Here is a 22,073-nt window from a genome sequence, read left to right on the forward strand (position 1 = left end):
AAGGAGAACAGCACCACCAGGGCAGACTTGATTCAATGTGGTGTGAAGGGCATTGTTGGGACCAAAATGGCTGCTGTGTTTGCCAACACAAAGAGGATTTACACTTGTATTGTTCAAAGCACCTGAATTTGATGAGATGCAAAATAAAATGAAATACTTTTAATTAATGCCTCTGCTTCATTTCTACTGAGATATGAATTTATTTTGTATGTTCCAAGGTGGTGGGGGAGTGGAGATTCAGCAGGATCCATTGTGATATTTTCGTAACTCTGGATGTCATGATGTGCACAGCGAGTATCCTTAACCTTTGTGCAATTAGCATCGACAGGTAATGTAGACATTTACAATATAAAGTTACAGTGCAGATTGGGTTTTGCAGCTTACAATAAACACAATCCAGTGGCTGCTGAGTGCAGTGACAGGTATGACTGTGCAGCTGGTTTGCAAATAAATCTTTGAGTCATTCTGAAGGTGCAACTGTCGCAAGCAAACCAGCATGTCTTACCTATCTCTGGTTCTCCTGAGAATGTTGTTTTCTTAAATTGTTGATTAAGGTTTGATAAAACTGAATGGTTTGATAGGCTATTTTATAGGACATTTAACAGTCAACCACTTTGGAGTGGGTCTGGAGTTGGGTTGACTGTTAAAGAATTTTCTTCCCTAAATTTGGTGAAATTCAGATTTTACCATAATCTCAAGGATCACCATTACTTTATTTCTTTATTTCCGGATTTTTAAAATTCAATTCAGATTCTCAAGCCACATTCAAGGGGAGGTGGTGGCCTAGTGGTATTATCGCTAGACTGTTAATCCAGAGACCCAGATAATGTTCTGGGGACCTGGGTTTGAAGCCTACCACAGCAGTTGGTGGAATTTGAATTCAATAAATATCTGGAATTAAGGATCTAATGATGCCCGTGAATCCATTGTCAATTGTTGGGGAAAAACCCTTCTGGTTCACTAATGTCTCTTAGGGAAGGAAACTGCCATTCTTACCTGGTCTGGCCTACATGTGACTCCAGTCCCACGGCAATGTGGTTGACTCTTAACTACTCTCTGAGCAATTAGGGATGGGCAATAAATGCTGCCTAGTCAGTGACACCCTCATCCTATAAATGAATAAAGTTTTCAACACTGTTAATGTATTACGGATTTCCAAATTTAATCTATTTAAATTAACATGCAGATGTTGTTAAGTTTTGAGTTTGGTTAATTCCTGGTTATACCAGCGATGAGAGGATCCCCAGTGGACAACACCAGACATTGCAATTACCCACAGGTTTAAGAACTCACATGATTTAGATCTCACAGAAACCTGGAATTGAAAGGGGACTATCACAGACCAAAACCACTTCAGATAAATGGTCTCAAAATCGGCAAACTCCTCACTGCTGTCACTATGTTATAATGGTGATTATGATCTAGGATGTCTTGGATAGATTCACCACCACTAATCCATCTTATTGGCATTAATCGAGTCATTGACACCAAGTGAGGAAGGATGCCCATACTCACCTCAACTTGTAATGGTTTTGATTGAATAGTAGAGCAGCCGGTGACTTTGCATCTAAGATACATGGTAGTTTCTTGTGAGACATTAGGGCTGAAATTAGCTGCAGGCTGTTAACATTAAGGAAAATCACTGACATGTACTGGAGGCAGTTATGGCAGATCTTATCTTGTATTTTCACTTAAACCAATCAGGTCCTAACTGCCATCTGCAAAATGGCATTTATAAGTTTATATTTTGTGTTAGCATTAATTGAGGAATCCCCAGTAGTAACAAAATGGGTATAACATATCACTGACTCCAAACAGTATGAGTCCTATTATTTTTCAATTATCGAACAAACAGTGACTGGCGAATCATTGATGAGAATGCAACTTTCAAGCTCAAGGCGGTTAATTTCACTTCCACCACATTGGCAGTAGCATGTTGGAGCGATGCATCTGCTCATGTTACAATCCAGCTGACTTGTAACTTATTGATCTCTCTGGGGTGTTTGAAATGATTCAATTGATAGGGGAGGTAAAGAGAAATCATTTCCACTGGTGAGGGGAAGAGGAGAGAAGAGAGAGGTTTCCAAAACAAGGGGAACGTCCTTTAAATTTGAAATAGGCCATTTAAAGGAAGGTGCCAGGAAGCAGACTTTTGCATAAAATGTGTTGAAAACCTTAGATTTCCAACACAGAATGTTGAAGCTGAAGATGAATTGAAAATTTAAAAATTGAGATTTTTTTTTGGTCAGGAAAGCGAATTCAGGGTAATGGACTTCAGGTGGATAACTGGAATTGAAATATAGATCAGTTTGACCCAATTCATTGGGACAAGCATGAGAGATTGAATCGTCCTCCCTCTGTCCTTCCAAATCTGATGGGGTCCTTAACAGATGGGTGATCTGTTCAGACAGACACTGTCCAAGGGGTGAAGGTGGAAATTGACCCTAGATGTCCATTGAGTTGTGCATGTTTCAATCTATCCTGCTGTCTCACTGTTCTTCAGTTTGCATGTCAATGGCTGTGTCTTTATCTGTGTTGGTTAGCTCAGTTGGCTAATGGCTAGCCTGTGATGCTGAATGATGACAATGGTATGGTTTGAGTTCCTGTATTAGCTATTGATAATTTATGAAGGCCTGCTTACCTCCCTTGCCCCATGCTTACAGAATGATGCTCTTCAAGTCACACATAACCAATTGTTTCTCTGTCTCAAATATTTGAATGACTTTGTTTCCTTGTGGATATTGACAAATTGGCTCTGCCTGTGTGCTTTTCTTTTGTATATTTGTATGTCTTAGTCACTCTCTGCGCATGTTTTGCCTTCTCTACCTCTCTCTCTCATTCTGTATATCGCTTCATAAGTGAAGAATGATAGCACTTATGTTTAAATATTAATTTATAATTGGAACATAAGGTAAAACTTGAATTCCAAGCAGTCAAATATTTACAACTTAAAAAGTCTTGACATAAAACAGCACAACCAAAATAGGGCAGGGAGTCAGGTACTTGTTGTACATGATGTTTTTAAATATTTCATTACCGACTCCCCTGTACGGTTTCATTTTGCAGGTACACTGCTGTTGCCATGCCAATGCTTTATAATACCCGGTATAGCTCGAAGAGAAGAGTCACCGTTATGATCTCCATTGTCTGGGCTTTGTCCTTTGCCATATCCTGCCCATTATTATTTGGACTGAATGACTCAGGTAGCAACATGCTTTAATTGAAAAATGCAAGTTCTTGTTTTCATATTTTGGAACATTATTCTATTCCTGCAGGGAGTGCACTAAGATGTTCATCTTCAAATTATGTAGCAAGGATTAATTTGAAGTATCTGAGCAGGAGGTTTGTAAAAGGCAAGGTGTGAAATGAGGTTAGATAATAGAGCATCAGCTAAAGTGCTAGTATTGGCACTGCTGACATGGGCTAAATGTCATCTTGCTGGACAGTGATTTCCATGAGCCTATAAAACCCACAATAACCTACACTCAACATAGCATCATCCACAGCAACTCATCACTTTGATAGCACCTTCCAAACCACGACCTCTACCACCTAGAACACCACTACCCGCAAGTTCCTCTCCAAGTCATACCCACTCCCTATTTGGAACTACATCACTGTTCTTCATTGGCACTGAATCAAAATCACAGAACTTCCTATTCACCAAGTGATACCATCATCTCATAGACTGCAGCAGTTTGAGAAGGTGGTTCATTGCCACTTTCTCAAGACCCAGCAGGGATGAGCAATAAATGCTGCCGTGATAGCAATGCCCAAACAAATGATACTTAAAATCTCTTTCAATTATATCACTGGGGAAAGTTGCAAAATGGGAGGTCAAGTGTTTCTTAAGAGGAAACAAACAACCTATAGCTGATTTTAATTTGATAATTTCACTTGCTCAAGTTATGATGATGTTAGATTATCACATGCAACTTAAAGCCTCTCAATTCATTACTTTATGACTTTTAAATCTCCCTGATAGCAAGGTAATAAATATATAGCCCTTACAAAAGCCCTTACGAAATCCTCACTAAATAAACTGCCTTCAAGAGTAGGTCAGAGGCTAAGAATCCTGCACCAAGTAATCTCCTGATTCCCCAAAGACTATTCATCATCTACGAGCACATGTCAGGAGTGTGACAGAATACTCCCCACTTGCCTGGATGGGTGCAGCTCCAACAACGCTCAAGAAGTTTGACGCCAACTAGGATAAAGCAGACTGCTTGATTGACACCACATCCACAAGCATCCACTTCCCTTACCACTGGCAGTCAGTAGCAGCAGTGTGTACTGAAATAACTCCACAGAAGCCAGTATCCTGTCACCAAGTCACCCTGTATTTCCACATGGAGAGTCCTTGACTCTAGTAATGCTTCTTCAGAGTCAGTTTCAGAGTGCCAGAATCTCTGACACTCCTTTTTTTTTATCCATCAGCCAGGGCTCCCTGATTAGACCAGATTAACAGCCTGAATCAGGCAACTCATATTCTATGAGGTCCAGCTCGCTGACTTTGTTACAATCACTTCATGTACCATCTACAAGATCTTCTCCAAGTCTCCTAAGACTGCACCCTGCAAACCCACAGCCACTTCCATCTAGAACGACATGGGCAGTAGACACATAAGAACACCATCATCTGCAAGTTTCCCTCCAAGCCACTCATTACTCTGACTTGGAAATATATCCCTGTTCCTTCACTGATACCGGGTCAAAATAACTGGAATTCCCTCACTACGAGAATTGAGGGTCTGCCTACAGCACATGGACTGCAGCAGTTCAAAAAGGCAGCTCACCACCAAGGGGCTACTAGGGATGGGCAATAAATGCTGGGCCAGCCAGGGATGGCCATGTTCCATGAGTGCTAAACAAAAATTCATATATTTTAATTCTGCTTGAATCCATGTAAAATAAACAGCTGCTAAGATTGTGCAAAATAATTTCCTACAAATGGAAATGGTCCAGTGATCTTGGATATCTCAGTTCACTTTGCCTGAAGATACAACAGTGTTAGTTCCAATTCACCAGGTCCTACTGTAGCGTCAGCTATGGGCTAGCCATGTGGCACTGTTATTTCCCAGTCTGAAGCTTGTGGATTCAGTTCTTAATCCAAACACCTGAAAACAGGATTCAAGCTAATGTGCCAGTGTAGTACTGAGGAAATGATGCTTTGTCAGAGGAGCCACCTTTCGGATGAAACTTTAAACTAAGTCCCTGTCTGCCCTTTTCAATATATACAATATATACCATGGAACCATTTTAAAGCAGAGAAAGGGGAGTTAATTCCAGCATGTCCTCATCAATATCTATCCCTCAAAAAATGCTGAAATAAATCAATTACTTGATCATTATTGTTGTTGTTGCAAATTTGCTGCCGTGTTTCCTCACGTTACAACAGGGTCTGCAGAAATATTTAATTGATATAAAGTACTCTGGGCATGCCGAGGTTGTGAAAAGTGCTGTATGAATACATTTCATGGTTGGAGAATTGAACGTCCTCACATTGATGATTTTAATGAAAAATACAAAAAAAAATTATTGTCCTGTCAATTTTGCTTCTGAAGTGAATGAAGGGAGCAGATGCTGAACGGATGCAACAGTGTTCAAAACTAAGAGGATTCTTGGTTTAGAATATAATGAACAAGTCTAGCAATGGTGGTCTCACATGTTACATTTTCACAAAGGAGCCAAACTTAGTGCAAAATTATCCAACTGTGCTATTCTATGACAGTGAAAATAACCTTTCAATTATTTCTAAATTACAGACACTAGGGATGACACCATCTGCACCATTATCAATCCAGACTTTGTTGTCTACTCGTCCATTTTCTCATTTTACATCCCTTTCATTGTCACGCTGCTGGTGTATATCCAGATTTATGTAGTGCTGCGGAAAAGGAGGAAGCGGGTGAACACGAAGAGAAGCAGTAGGTTTGATTCTGAAATCCAGGCACCATTAAAGGTAAATTGCTGTGGCAACATGACGATTGCATTTTGTCCAGATTTCTTGTATATCGAATGCACAGTTTTGTGTTCAAACTCCTTCCAAGGATTTAGGCTCAACTTTAAGGTTGACACTCCAGAGTAGTATTTAATAAGAGCTATGATGATAGAAGTAACATAATTCTGACAGGATATTAAGTCAAAATGCTGACTTCATGTTCCCATGGGTCTACTGTATGTTAAATGGACCCTGTGGCATTATTTGAAGATCAGAGAATTATCCTGCTTTCTGTTGTATGTCAATGGTAGCCTGTGGTTGGGGTAGTTCACTGCTGCAGTCCTCCTTTCTAATCTTTTAAATGAATGGTGACCAAGTCAGATAACCCCTTGAAACATTGTAACAAAAAATCAGGAGATCAATGGAAACTTATCAAAATTAATTCAAAAATATTGTTGTCAGGGATGATGATGTACCCCAATCCCAACGGATCATCTCTTTCATACAGAGTCTAAAGGCTTATCTAATTAGCAGTGGCTGAGGATAAACCACTATTGACTCCTTATGAGAAGAGGCACTGTTTTAACAATAAGCTGAACCTTAGTGCCCGAAAAGTAACAGCTACAGGTTTTGTAAAAGGAGGTGTTAGTGACTTAAATGGGACTAAAATCAAGTAAGATCCCAGGGCCAAATGACATCTATCCCAGCATGCTGTGAGAGGCAATGGACGTGATTGCAGGGACTTTGACATTAATTTTGATCACAGAAGACGTGCCAGAAGAGCTGATAAGCAACCGTTATTCAAGAAGTGTGTAGGGATAAACCAAGGAATCATAAAACACTGTGTCTAACATCGGTGGTGAGGAAACGTCTGGAAAATATTATGATGGATAAAATTAATCTCTACTTGATCAAGGGTGGTCAGCATGCCTTTGTTGAGGGGGTGTCATGTCTGACAGGTTTGATTCAGTTTTTCAAGGAGGTGTCTAGATATGTAAATGAGCATAGTGTAGTTGATCTAGTCTACATGGAGTTCAGTAAGGTTTCACATGCGAGTCTGGTCAAGAAAGTAAAAGCCATAGGATTCAGGGCAATTTAGCAAATTGGATCCAAAATTGACTTCATGGCAAGAGGCAGAGAATAATGATTGAATGTTGCTCTTGTGACTGGAAGCCTGCACCCAGTGGTGTAATGCAGAGTTTGGTGCTGGGTTGCTTGTTGTTCATTGTGCTCATCAACGATCTGGACAGAAATGTTGGGGGTTTGATCAACACATTCAGAGATGACATGGAAATTAGCAGTGTGCTAAGTAGCAAGGAGGAAAGCAATAGAATACAAGACAATATCGATGGCTGATCAGAGCCGCAAAACAGTGGCAGATGGAATATAATCTGAAAAATTGAGAGTTGATGTATTTAGGGAGAACTAACAAGACATGGGGACACATGATGAATGGTAGGACCATGAGAAGTACAATGAATCAGAAAGACCCTTGGTGTGATTGTCCATAGATGTTTGAAGGCAACAGGACATGTAGGTAAGGATGTTAAGAAGCCAAATGAGATACTTATCCCTATTAGTCAAGGCGCTGAATATAAGAGCGGCAGATTATGATGGTGCTGCATATAATGTTAGGGAGGCAACAAATTGGAGTACTGTATGCAGTTTAGGTCACAGCAGTCTAGGACGAATGTGATTGCACTGGAGAAGGTGCAGAAGAGATTCATCAATATCTTGCTTGGGCTGGAGTTATTCAGCTGTAAAGAGAGACTTGACTGACTGGGGTTGTTTTCCTTACAACACAGAAGTCGGGGGTGGGGGGGATCTGATTGATCTGTACACAGTTATGAGAGTTGACAGGAAGAAATGTTTCCCCATAGTAAAGGGGTCAATAACCAGAGAGCAGGAGATTTAGAGGGGGTTTAAAGAAAAAGTCTTTTCACCCAGAGGGTGGTGGTATCTGGGACTCACTGTCTAAAAGGATGGTAGAGGAGGGAATTGTCATAACATTTATGAAGTATTTAGATGGCCATTTGAAAAGCTATTTCATACAAGCTTATGGGTAAAGTGCTGGAAAATGGGACTAGACTAATTAGGCACTTGATGACTGGCATGGACACAATGGGCCAAAGGGCCTCTTTCTTTGCATAAGCCTCCGAGACTCTAAGTTATGTTGACCAGTTGGGCATGATTCCAAAGATGATCAGACGTCAGAGATGACATATTTGTCTCCATCGGGATCTCACGATAGACTGCCTCTCCTCCACCCAAACTCTGTGTGACATCAGATTGGGTGGAATTTAATACATCTTCAATATTAACTCTTTCAGAACAATCACAAAGTGCAACCATTATTTACATTCCTCCCTCAACCAACTTTATCAAAAACAAGTAACTGAGCTATTACTTTTCAGAAATTGCTGTCTCATTTGCTGACACCACTGTTTCCCAAGCATTTCTCGTGACCCTGATTTGAAAATTGTCACGACCCCTCAGTGAGAACAGGGAGAGAGCAGGGAGTAGGGGCTGAGAGAGCAAGGATCCTGCTGGAGCTCTGTTAACTATGGTGTGATCTGCAGCAGAAATTGATGCCTCAAAGCTTGTGGAGGCAAAATCTCGGCTCATGATCCCGCTTGCCATTTTGCGAAGGCCTGACCTCAATAACAACACTGCACGCCTCAGTAATACATTTTGCACGAGCCATTTTGAAGGGTGGTTGTGCATTTTAGCAAATGTTGCTCATCATTCCCATCATGTTGAATATGATTTTGTATTTTAAGCTTTTTATGATGTCATAGAAACTTATCAATAAAGTGGTGGAATGTGGAGAAGACTGTGCAGAATGAGGAAATAAAATGTGTAGAAATCTTTCTGAGTCAAAATAAATGTTCCTTATGTATACTTAGGATAAATGTACCCATCCGGAGGATGTGAAGCTGTGCACAGTAATTGTGAAATCAAATGGAAGTTTCCCAGTCAATAAAAAGAAAGTGGTGAGTGTCAATAATCGTATCATCGTGTTGACTTGTTGCAGTAATACCTCAGCTATGAATAGTAGACCAGTGTGACATACATGTTGGAAAATACAAGATACACCTGTAAGTGTACACTTTTGTCTATCCAAATATCAGCCATAAATGAGCTCAGGAAAGGTCAGTGAGAAACTGTAGAAATAAAGAATTTCTTAAAAATGATTTTTTAAAAAGTTATACTTAAATTATGTGGAGCTTTGATTAGATCAGTTCTGAGGTGCTGCTTTCTCTTTTTATGCATTATATTTCAGGCAACTCAAATTAAATCTGTGCTTGAAGGTTTTAATTATGCAATATTGATCATGCGATATTTGTAGATGTTACTGCAATGAACTGTAAATGGGTACATTTGTTCATTGCCTCACAAGCTGGAGTACTGTGCGTAGTTCTGGTTGTCATGGGAAGAATGTGATTATATTGGAGAGGGTGCAGAAAAGATTCACCAGAATGCTGCCTAGTTCTGTGCATGCCAGCTATGAAGAGAGATTAGGTTGATATATTGTTAATGTCACTGGATTAGTAATCTAGAACCCTTGGCCTAATGCTCTGGGGACATAGGTTTGAATCCCACAGCAGCAGATGGTGAAATGTGAATTCACATTTTCTTAAAATATCTAGTGGTGACCATGTAACCACTACCGATTGGTGTAAAAACCCATCTGGTTCATTAGTGTCCTTTTGGGATGGAAATCTACCATCCTCACCTAGTCTGGCCTACATGTGCCTCCAGACCCACAGCAATATGGTTGACTCTCAACTGCCCTCTGGGTATTTAGGGATGGGCAACAAATGTTGGCCTAGCCAGAGGTGCCCACATCACATGAATGAATTTTAAAGCAAATGTCATGTGAGAAGTTTCTAGAACTAGGATCCAGCATGTAAGTCAGCAAAGGAAAATCAGAGGCATTAATCTCTGTTGTACTTTATCATCCAGTGTTGTTTGTGGCAGTTTCCATGAAAATCATTTTCCAGGTCTAAGACTTCCCAAAACAATCCGCATTTGATGAAGGATGTATCAGCCTTGGAGAAGGTTCAGTGCAGATTCACCAGGTGGATACCAAGTCTTAAAGGGTTAAGTGATGGGAAGAGGCTGTATAAACTGAGTTTGTATTTCCTTCAAGATAGAAGTCAGAGGGATGATCTGATTGACATGTTTAAAATGATTATAAAAAAGCCAATTTCTCTCAAGGAATCATTAGTCTGTATAATTCTCTTCCCCAGAAAGCAGTAGAGGCTGCATCATTGAATTTATTCAAGGCTAAGTTAGATAGGTTTTCAATAAATGTGAGTCAGGGGTCATGAGATCTAAACAAAAAAGTGGAGCTGATACCACAACCAGACCAACTATGTTCTTATTGAATTTGCAGAGCAGGCTCGAGAGTCTGAATGGTCTAATCCTGCTCCTAAGTCCTGTGTTCCTACGATAATATAAATACAGAGAAATTACTTCACTGTTGCATGGATCAAGAAGGAAGGGACATTCAGTGAATATTAGAACTAATCCATTTTAGAGGGAAAATCAGAATTAGGGACACTACCAGTGCACCACAGGAGTTCTGCTAACACTTTATACACTGAGGTCAGTCAAGTTTTCTTACAAGATGATATCAAAGGATTTTTTTTCACATTTTCTGATCAACCTGTTCAAAGGTGTTATTACACACTTCTGAAGCAGGTGGAACTGGAACCTGGAACTCCTGGGGTTAGAGGTAGGTACACTACCACTGTAACACAAGACCCTCTATCAAAGGATTTATAAGTGAGGCTCAGATCAGCATTGACATAACTGAACGCTAGTGTAGCACAAAGGATTGAATGGCATAATCCTGTTACGTGTTTAAAAGAAACAGTGTGTTATTCTGGCAGAGGTTTGCTAATCAATATCCTTACTGGGTCCTTTCACACTGAGACTCATTTTCAGCAGCCCAACATGCACATTGCATATTTATTTGATTTTGTTTCTGGATATTTGATCCTGGTCCAGGAAGCGGTCAACCACCAGGATGATATGGAGATGGACATGATGTCATCAGCCAGCCCACCACTGGAGAAGGCCAAGCACAAATTAGCGATGGTCAACCGGCAACTAACGGTGCCTACTCCATCTAACCAAGGTGCCAGCTCGAGCATGCCAATGCCCGGAGGCAGCCCGGTAAAAGGTGAGAAGAATGGACACCCCAAAGACATAACCAAAGCGCCCAAAGCTTTCGAAATCCAGTCGTTGCCAAATGGCAAAACAAGAACTTCACTGAAGAGCTTGAGCAAAAGGAAGCTGTCCCAGCAAAAGGAGAAAAAGGCAACTCAGATGTTGGCCATTGTCCTTGGTTAGTACTGGCCTTGCTTCTCTCATTTATTTTAGCAGGGGTTGATGCAAAGTGTGATCTCTCATTTTCCTTGCCGACCGTTTACTGGCACCTTGTGTTTTTCTAAATTAGAATTGGGGAGGCAATGCCTGGTGGTATTATTGTTAGGCTATTAATTCAGAGTCCCAGTTAATGTTCTGGCATCCTGAATTCAAATCCCTCAGTGGCAGATGGTGGAATTTGAATTCAATAATAAAAGAACAAAATCTCGAATTACGAGTCTAAGATGACCGTGAATCCACTGTTGTTTGTTGGAAAAATCCGTCTAGTTTGTTAATGCTCTCTAGGGAAGGAAACTACCAACATTACCTGGCCGAGCCTGCATGTGACTCCAGCAATGTAGTTGATGCTTAACTGCTCTCTGGGCAATTAGGGATGGGCAGTAAATGCTGACCCAGCCATTGGCAAACACATTCTGTGAATGGGGAGATAGTTCAACTCAGGTCAATTCTTGACTGACTCGAGAGAGAAGAAATCATTTCATGAAATTTACTAAGGCAGACCCCCACCAGCAAAATAGAGGTTACGGTAACATCTCCCTCCCCCACTGTAAATGCCCAGTGCAAAATTGGATTGGAAAGTCTGAATGAAACACTTACATGATAGGGAGTATTTACTACTTGGAACTAGGTTGCCAGTCTCAACCAGAAGTGTTATGTGACTAACGTACTAAATGGATAAATTAAACAGCTGTAGCAGTAGATGGGGCAGGGAGGGAGGAATGGTGGTTGCTCAGGTCATTAGGGCTACAGTGTAATGTTGGAACAGAGTTAAATGACCTTTTCTTTGGATTTGGGAAGAATGCGGGAGAATCTCACGGAAACTTATAAAATTCTAACATCACTAGACAGGGTAAAAGCAAGACGAATGTTCCCAATGACCAGGGAGTTCAGAACCAGTGCCACATTCTAAGGATAACAAGTTGTAGAGCTGATGAACACAGCAGGCCAAGCAGCATCAGAGGAGCAGGAAGGCTGACACTTCGGGCTTAGACCCTTCTTCAGAAATGGGGGAGGGGAAGGGGGTTCTGAAATAAATAGGGAGAGAGGGGGAGGCGGATAGAAGATGGATAGAGGAGAAGATAGGTGGAGAGGAGACAGAGAGGTCAAAGAGGTGGGGATGGAGCCAGTAAAGGTGAGTGTAGGTGGGTAGTTAGGGAGGAGATAGGTCAGTCCAGGGAGGATGGACAGGTCAAGGGGGCGGGATGAGGTTAGTAGGTAGGAGATGGGGTGGGGGTTGAGGTAGGAGGAGGGGATAGGTGGGAGGAAGGACAGGTTAGGGAGGCGGGGATGACCTGGGCTGGTTTTGGGATGCGGTAGGGGAGGGGAGATTTTGAAGCTTGTGAAGTCCACATTGATACCATTGGGCTGCAGGGTTCCCAAGCGGAATATGAGTTGCTGTTCCTGCAACGTTCGGGTGGCATCGTTGTGGCACTGCAAGAGGCCCAGGATGGACATGTCATCTGAGGAATGGGAGGGGGAGTTGAAATGGTTCGCAACTGGGAGGTGCAGTTGTTTATTGCGAACCGAGCGTAGGTGTTCTGCAAAGCGGTCCCCAAGCCTTCGCTTGGTTTCCCCGATGTAGAGGAGGCCACAACGGGAACAGCGGATGCAGTATACCACATTAGCAGATGTGCAGGTGAACATCTGCTTGATGTGGAAAGTCTTCTTGGGTCCTGGGATGGGGGTGAGGGGGGAGGTGTAGGGGCAGGTGTAGCACTTCCTGCGGTTGCAGGGAAAAGTGCTGAGTGTGGTGGGGCTGGGGGGGGAGTGTGGAGCGGACAAGGGAGTCATGGAGAGAGTGGTCCCTCTGGTCAGTCCTCAGTAAAGGGCTCACCTTTGTCCCCCTCCACGCATACATCAACGAATACTGGTCATGCTTGGACGTTGAACAGTTTTTCCGCCTCCTCCGCCTCCGCGCTTACTTCTTCAACCTTGAGCCTAACCCTCCCTCTACTGACCCCTTCTCCTGCCTCCAACACACCCCCTCCTCCTGAACACCACCCCAAGGCCTCCTACCCTCCCTTGACCTCTTCATCTCCAACTGCTGATGAGACATCAATCGCCTCAACCTCTCCACCCCTCTCACCCACTCCAACCTCTCCCCCGCAGAACGTGCAGCCATCCGCTCCCTCCGCTCCAATCCCAACTTCACCATAAAACCCGCGGACAAGGGAGGCACAGTTGTAGTATGGCGCACTGACCTCTACATCGCCGAGGCCAGACGCCAACTCTCAGACACCTCCTCGTACCGCCCCCTTGATCATGACCCCACCCCTGAGCACCAAACCATCATCTCCCAAACCATCCACAACCTCATCACCTCAGGTGACCTCCCACCCACAGTCTCCAACCTCATCGTTCCCCAACCCCGCACCACCCGCTTCTATCTCCTTCCCAAAATCCACAAACCTGACTGCCCTCGTTGACCCATTGTCTCTGCCTGCTCCTGCCCCACCGAACTTATCTCCACCTATCTTGACTCCATTTTCTCCCCCATGGTCCAGGAACTCCCTACCTACGTCCGTGACACCACCCACGCCCTCCTCCTTCTCCAGAACTTCCAATTCCCTGGTCCCTAACACCTCATCTTTACCATGGACGTCCAGTCCCTATACACCTGCATTCCCCATACAGATGGCCTAAAGGCTCTCCGCTTCTTCCTGTCCCACAGGCTCACCCAGTCCCCCTCCACTGACACCCTCATCCACTTAGCTGAACTCGTCCTCACCCTCAACAACTTCTCTTTCAATTCCTCCCACTTCCTACAGACAAAAGGGGTGGCCATGGGTACCTGCATGGGCCCAAGCTATGCCTGCCTCTTTGTAGGTTACGTGGAACAATCTCTCTTCCGTATTTACACCAGCCCTGAACCCCCACCTCTTCCTCCACTACATTGATGACTGTATCGGCGCCGCCTCATGCTCCCACGAGGAGCTCGAACAGTTCATCCACTTCACCAACACCTTCCACCCCAACCTTAAATTCATCTGGACCATCTCTAACACCTCTCTCTCCTTCCTGGACTTCTCTGTTTCCATCTCTGGCAACCACCTAGAAACCAATATCCATTTCAAGCCCATCAACTCCCACGGCTACCTAGAATACACCTCCTCCCACCCATCTTCCTGCAAAAATGCCATCCCCTATTCCCAATTCCTTTGCCTCCGCATCTGCTCCCAGGATGAGGCATTCCACTCCCGTACATCTCAGATGTCCTCGTTTTTCAAGGACCGCAACTTCCCCCCCTTAGTGGTTGAGAACGCCCTTGACCGTGTCTCCCGCATTTCCCACAACTCATCCCTCACACACCCTCCCCGCAATAACAACCAAAACAGAATCCCCCTCATCCTCACGTACCACCCCACCAACCTCCGGATCCAACGCATCATCCTCCGACACTTCCGCCATCTGCAATCCGACCCCACCACCAAAGACATTTTTCCCTCCCCACCCTTATCTGCTTTCCGGAGGGATCACTCTCTCCATGACTCCCTTGTCCGCTCCACACTCCCCTCCAGCCCCACCACACCCGGCACTTTTCCCTGCAACCGCCAGAAGTGCTACACCTGTCCCTACACCTCCCCCCTCACCCCCATCCCAGGACCCAAGAAGACTTTCCACATCAAGCAGATGTTCACCTGCACATCTGCTAATGTGGTATACTGCATCCGCTGTTCCCGTTGTGGCCTCCTCTACATCGGGGAAACCAAGCGGAGGCTTGGGGACCGCTTTGCAGAACACCTACGCTCGGTTCGCAATAAACAACTGCACCTCCCAGTTGCGAACCATTTCAACTCCCCCTCCCATTCCGCAGACGACATGTCCATCCTGGGCCTCCTGCAGTGTCACAATGATGCCACCCGAACGTTGCAGGAACAACAACTCATATTCTGCTTGGGAACCCTGCAGCCCAATGGTATCAATGTGGACTTCACAAGCTTCAAAATCTCCCCTCCCCCTACCGCATCCCAAAACCAGCCCAGCTTGTCCCCGCCTCCCTAACCTGTCCTTCCTCCCACCTATCCCCTCCTCCCACCTCAAGCCCCACCCCCATCTCCTACCTACTAACCTCATCCTGCCCCCTTGACCTGTCCGTCCTCCTTGGACTGACCTATCTCCTCCCTAACTCCCCACCTACACTCACCTTTACTGGCTCCATCCCCGCCTCTTTGACCTGTCTGTCTCCTCTCCACCTATCTTCTCCTCTATCCATCTTCTATCCGCCTCCCACTCTTTCCCTATTTATTTCAGTACCCCCATTCCCCTCCCCCATTTCTGAAGAAGGGTCTAGGCCCGAAACATCAGCCTTCCTGCTCCTCTGATGCTGCTTGGCCTGCTGTGTTCATCCAGCTCTACACCTTGTTATCTCAGATTCTCCAGCATCTGCAGTTCCTACTATCTCTGAAACCACATTCTAAGGATGTAGAGTAGATTATTTAGGACTGAGATGAGGAGAAACTTCTTCAGCCAGAGAGAGGAGAGTCTGTGGAATTCACTACCACAGAAAACAATTGAGGCTAAAACATTGAATGTTTTCAAGAAAGAGTTAAATATAGTACTTGGGGCTGAAAAGGATCAAAGTGTCTGCGGAGAAAACAGGAACAAGTTACGGAGTTGGATGGCCAGCCATTATTATTGAATGGTACAGGAGGCTTGAAGGGCCAAATGGCCTACTCCTGTTCCTATTTTCTATGTTTCCATGTTTCCATGTACCTATTTAATGTTGCAACCTATATAGAAGAATTTAAAACTAACAGATTTTGGATTGGGATTAAAAGATACTCCTGTTCCCTGTGACCAGTCTATTTTCCAACAAAATGTGGCATGGGTCTCACAAAAATGATTCAGTAATGGATCTTAGCTCTAATCACTCTCCATGGATGAGGAGGTTAAAAAAAATCATTTGACTGTGGTGCTAAAATGATGCAATAAATTGATAAGGAAATTAGGAAGTGATTTATGTTGAGTAGAGGAATCCAAAACAAGGCAACATGGTTTTAAAGTTCAAATTAAGTCAGTCATTTAAAAAAACTCACATTTATGTAGAAATGGCTAGACAGAAACTGGCCTATGGTCTATGTCAGTGTCTTTTGCATTTCACTGCGTGAAAGTTGCCTCAGCTTATTTCATCATGCCCAATCAGAACATCCATCTATTCTTTTCTCCCTCACATGCTTAATTACATTCCCCTTTCAAGGTAATATTTATCTAAATCCTTCTTGCGGTAGCACGCCCAAGATTCAAATGATTGCCTGGGTAAATCATTTTAATCAGCCTGATCAGAGATGGCACACCTCTAAAGCAGGTGGGACTTGAACCAAGGCCTCCTTGTCCAGAGGTAGAGACAGTACCACTGCACCACAAGAGCCTTTGTACAATAACTTGAGCTCAAAACATCACTGCTTGGATAAAAGGGATTTCTCTAAACTTCTTCTTTAGATTATTAATGACGATTTCATATTTATGGCCCTTAATTTTGTCCACATTGAAACACTTCCTTTGCCAACTCTACCAAACCCCTTCACAACATTAACATTACATCACCCCTTAAGTCCTCAAACAAAAACAGAAATAGCTGGAAAAAGCCAGCAGACCTGGCAGCATCTGCGGACAGAAATCAGAGTCAATATTTTGAGACTCAGAACTGATGGTAGTTAGGAAACAATTGGTTTTTATGCAGAAGATAGGGTGGGGGGAGGGTGTAAGGAGCAAATAATTAGTGAGGATGAAAGAGAAAGAAGATCAGTTAGACAGACAAAGGAATGGATTACAGAAAGCCGAGTATAATGGATAGCTGATGTTGGTGTTTGTTAGTGGCTTAACAATGGTTTGTGTGTAAAAGCAGACCATTTGATAACAAGACTTGGTGTTGGGGATGGTGGTGTTGGAGTAAGGACATTGGAAGTGAAGAAGGAGTATACCAGAGAGAACAGTCCCTGTGGAAGGCTGACGAGGTAGGGGAGGGGAATATGTGTCTGATGGTGTTATCCTGCTGGAGGTGGCGGAAATGGCAGCAAATGATCCTCTGGATGTGGATCCTAGTGAGATGGTAGGTGAGGAAAGGAGGGCCTTATTGCTGTTGTGGGAAGGAAGGGAGGGGGTGAGGGCGGGAAGGAGGTCAGACCCGGCTGAAGGATCTGTCAACCATGGTGCTGGCAAATCCTTGGTTGAGTCGACATTTCAGAGGCTTCCTTGTTGAAATTGGTATCATCAGAACAGGCATAACTGGGGCCCATGCAGGTACCCATCACCACTCTTCTGACCTGAAGGAAGTGAGAGACAAAGTTAGAGAAAGTGAGAATGTGAAGAAAGTAAGCTCCGTTGTCGCTCTTCTGCAAGGACCGTTCCCTCTGGGACGACCCTGTTTCCTCCTCAGTATCCAACCCAAACACACCTTCCAAGTGAAGCTGCACTTTACCTGTAGTTCACACAATCTAGTCTACTGCATTCACTGCTCACAATGTGGTCTCCTCTACATTGGGGAAACAAAGCATAGACTGGGTGACTGCTTTGCAGAACACTTGAATTCTTTCCACAAAAAAGACCCTGAGCTTCTAGTTGCCTGCCACTTCAACACACCACTTTGTTCCCTGGCCAACATCTCTGTCTCAGACTTGCTGCAGTGCTCCAGCGAAGCTCGGCGCAAGCTGGAAGAACAGCACCTCATTTTCCACTTGGGATCTCCACAGCCTTCTGGACTCATTACCAAGTTTAACAATTTTAGAGCTTGAAGCACCTTCTCCCATGTCCTTACCCCAAACCCCCACACACCAGGCCTTGTTATCGCATGGTCTGCTATTACACACCAATCATCGTTAGCCACTAATTGTGCCCACTCGCCGCTATTCATTCTCCTCGGCTGACCATTATCCACTCCTTTGTCTGTCCAACTGTTCTTGTCTCTCATTGGGCTCTATCTCCACCTATCATTTATTCCTTAACCCCTCCCCGCACCGTACCTTCTGCATAAAAACCAACCTTTTTCTAGCTACTGTCAGTTCTGAAGAAGGGTCACTGGACCCAAAACGTTAACTCTGATTTCTCTCCACAGATGCTGCCAGGTCTGCTGTGCTTTTCCAACAATTTCTGCTTTTGCTTCTGATTTCCAGAATCTGCAGTTATTTCGGTATTTTGTTTTCTTTAAGCCCTCAGCTTGGTTCAGCACACTCACCGTAGCTTTAGGAAGAGTTGTCCATGGTGTCCTTGCTGATATTTATCCCTCAGCCATGAACACCAAACACATCGACTATTCAGATACCCAGAGATAATAAGAACTGCCGATGCTGGAGTCAGAGATAACACAGTGTGGAGCTGGAGGAACACAACAGGCCAGGCAGCATCAGAGGGGCAGGAAAGTTGACGTTTCAGGTCGGGACCCTTCTTTAGATACCTGACTGCTTGTGGCATCTGCAAGTAAAATCGGCTGTTGTCACTTTCTACAAAATGACGGAGATTGAATTTCAGAAGCAATTCAATGCTCAGGCAGTAATTTGTGACAGTTTGAGGATGTGGAACATCTCAGAAAGGTCTTCTCCAAGTGGTAGAAACTAAACATATAGTTCAACTGGTTAACTGTCACATGAAATTTGGCACTGGAACACTCCATTATGTACCAGTGATTCTAATAGAGACTCCATAATGAGTTCCTGTCCTTACTTTCTCTGCACAGACTCTCTCTCTATTTCAATTAGACTCAGGTTTCAGATAGAGGAGATCAAACATAAATGACTGTTATTCATGACTATGAAGATGTACTCAGTCACATCATAAAAATTGAATGAGCAATTTCATATTGTCTTTGTAAGTGAGAAACCACAGGTATTAAATAAACTGCATTACAATTTGTTCCTTGCTTCTGACAGATTCAGAGGTACAAAACCAATCATAACATTTTTCAGACACAGGAAAACTTTTAAGCTTTGTCCACAAAATGAACCAGCTGATTCAATGGGTTAAAAGATTGGAGCTTTAAGATTAAAATCGGAAAGTCAAACTTAAGAAAACACTTGCCACTTTCAATCCTCACCAGAGACCTTTACCAGAGCAGTTATGGGCACCAAAGCCCTCTAACTTATGCATCATGGGTTAAATTATTAAATTCATCATTAAATTCAGGGTTTGCTAAGACTACCCAAGTTGTGTTGGTGAAGGTTGCACAGTGGTAATGCCACTGGACTGATAATCCACTGGGTCACAGGACATGGGCTCAAATTCCACCCTGGCAGCTAGTGGAGTTCAAATTCAATGAATTATTAATGCTGGAATTGAAAGCTGGTTTCTGTAAAAGTGAAACTATCAATTGATTGTCATTAAAAACAAACTATGTAGGTCACTAATGTCTTTCAGACCCATAGCAATGTCGTTGATTCTTATCTAGTCCCTGAAACGGCCTGAGAAGCCACTCAATTGTAACAAACTGTAATAGGATGAACCATAGCAGTTCAATCAGGAATGGGTAACAAATGCTCACCCTGCCAGCAACTCATATATCGTCTGATGGAACAAAAACTAAATGATAGCAAAGTCAGACGCATAGTGAAGGTATATTGAGGCACTTAGATGATGCTCGCTATTCATTTTCAAAACACTATGTTATTGTGTGTATTCTGATCAGTAGTGGTTGCTAAAAGCAACTTTCTTGTCAAGACTAAATTATCTGAACATTTCTCATACAAGTCTTGCTTTTTAATTGGTGACAATTCCTCAGGTAGTCTGAAAGCATCCTTTTTCCCTCCCTCTGGATCTTTTACCTTCCATTCATCCTTCAGACATCATATCCAAGAGCTGTCCCTTCTTACAATCTAATTCATTATCTAAATAAATTTACACAGGGAAATTTACACAGGGTCTCTATTAATCCTCGTGCAGTTTTAAAATTGAATTGCTTTGTGTGTAGACCCATCAAGACAAAAGAGACTGTCTTTGTAAAAAAAGACAGGTGGAGATTTAAGGATAAAATGCCAAATTTTAAAACGTAGGTGCTGAAGACATTGCTCCCTGCAATTCGGTGAATGAAATTGTGGAAACACAAGAGGCCAAAACTAGTGCAGCAAAAAGTTTGTGGAATGTTGTAGAGGTTGGAGGAGGTTACAGGGAAATGGAGGGATGAGACAATGAAGGAGCTGTACTTTGAAAGCTTGTGATTTCAAGTAAACCTGTTGGATTATAACCTAGTGTTGCGTGACTTCTGACCTTATCTACCCCATTCCAACACTGGCACCTCCACATCATAGTTAAACAGAACTTGGTTAGAAAATGGGCAAAAGAGTTTTGGCTGAGTTCAGTTCATGGGGACGGGACAGTGGGAGACTGCTCAGGAAAACATTAGAATTGAGTCTGAAAAATAAAGTTCCCGCAAATGTGTCATTGGACTTCAAATGTAGTTTGCTGTCAATGTTGAATATTAATCTCTGCTTCTCTTGTTTCTAGGTGTATTTGTTATATGTTGGTTGCCATTCTTCATCACCCATATCCTCAACATGCATTGCACAAAATGCTTAATCTCTCCAGCAATGTACAGTGCTGTCACCTGGTTGGGATATGTCAATAGTGCTGTGAACCCAATCATTTACACTACCTTCAATGTGGAGTTCAGAAAAGCTTTCATCAAAATCCTCCACTGCTGAAGAATTTGCCCAAAGGATGTAGTTGTGCCACATTTCTTCAAAGCTGCACCATGGAGGTGTACAGAGATGGCTTTTTTCACCAATGTCACACTTTGTATTGCTCTTCTCTACAAAAGAGCCATATCTATACTATGTGCCATTGTGGATTGGAAAAAGAACATGGAAAATAAAATTGAATCATTGAAGATATTAAGGGACTTTATCCCTCTTTACAACTGATGTCATCTGTCCATTCAAAACTGAGAGTCAATAGCATGATGTAACATAAGTCCATCCACATGGCTAGAAATTTCCATGTAATTACTATTCCCATGACTGCCAAACACTGCCTTAAGGTCAGTGAATGAGGCTACCTGGTAGCACAGTGGACAGGTGAGCTTTGGACAGGCAACTAGAAAACAAAAATGATTGCCACCATCAGACTCTTAAGGACATCTTTATCTCGTCCACTCAAGAGCATTAACTTGAGGAATCATGAACCTCCCCTCTCAGTGAGACCAATGAGAAATAGTGATCCAATATAGCAGGTTATAAAGAGTTATATTTGAATGTAATTACTGAATTTAATATTGGATGAAAAAGGTGAACTTTATTATTTGAATTATTATGGACTAGTTGTCTGGGGCAGTTTTTTTTTCAAATCAAGGATTCAAAACCGAGAATTAGTGTTCACTTAGGACAACTGCAACTAAGTCTGGTCAGTATTTATTTATATCTTATTAAAGATAATGCATTGAAGCTGGGAATAGCATAAGGCTTTTTGGGATGTAAACCAAACCAAACTGCAATTGAATCAAGTCAAATTAAAGATGTAAGTTTCAACATGTTCATTTCACATATGCAGAAGAGATAGAGAACCTTGGAGTGTCATAAGTTGTGATAGTTTGGTGTCAGAAGTTGGTTGACTACAATACATCAACATCCTGAGTGTTACCATTGACCAGAAACAAAACTGGATCAGCCATATAAATAATCTGGCCACAACAGCAAGTCAGAGGCTAGGAATCCTGCAGCAAGCAATTCACCTCTGGACTCTCCAAAGCCTGTCCACCATCTATAAGGCACAAGTCAGGAGTGTGATGGAATACTCCCCACTGGCCTGGATGAGT

General features: G+C 43.0%; 1 protein-coding gene across 1 annotated transcript in view; it reads left to right on the forward strand.

The window, feature by feature from the left end:
- The window catches only part of LOC109922220 (D(2) dopamine receptor A), a 79,764-nt gene extending 58,713 nt beyond the window's left edge, over nucleotides 1-21,051 (forward strand). Inside the window, 6 exon segments of the mRNA XM_048615487.1 lie at nucleotides 219-328; nucleotides 3,067-3,203; nucleotides 5,766-5,962; nucleotides 8,848-8,932; nucleotides 10,944-11,297; nucleotides 20,768-21,051. Of these exon segments, the coding sequence (XP_048471444.1) occupies nucleotides 219-328; nucleotides 3,067-3,203; nucleotides 5,766-5,962; nucleotides 8,848-8,932; nucleotides 10,944-11,297; nucleotides 20,768-20,964 (1,080 nt within the window). The 3' untranslated portion in view covers nucleotides 20,965-21,051.
- The last annotated feature ends 1,022 nt before the right edge of the window (nucleotides 21,052-22,073 follow it).

Source organism: Rhincodon typus, chromosome 32 (genome assembly GCF_021869965.1).
Source record: "Rhincodon typus isolate 14 chromosome 32, sRhiTyp1.1, whole genome shotgun sequence".
Lineage (NCBI taxonomy): Eukaryota > Metazoa > Chordata > Chondrichthyes > Orectolobiformes > Rhincodontidae > Rhincodon > Rhincodon typus.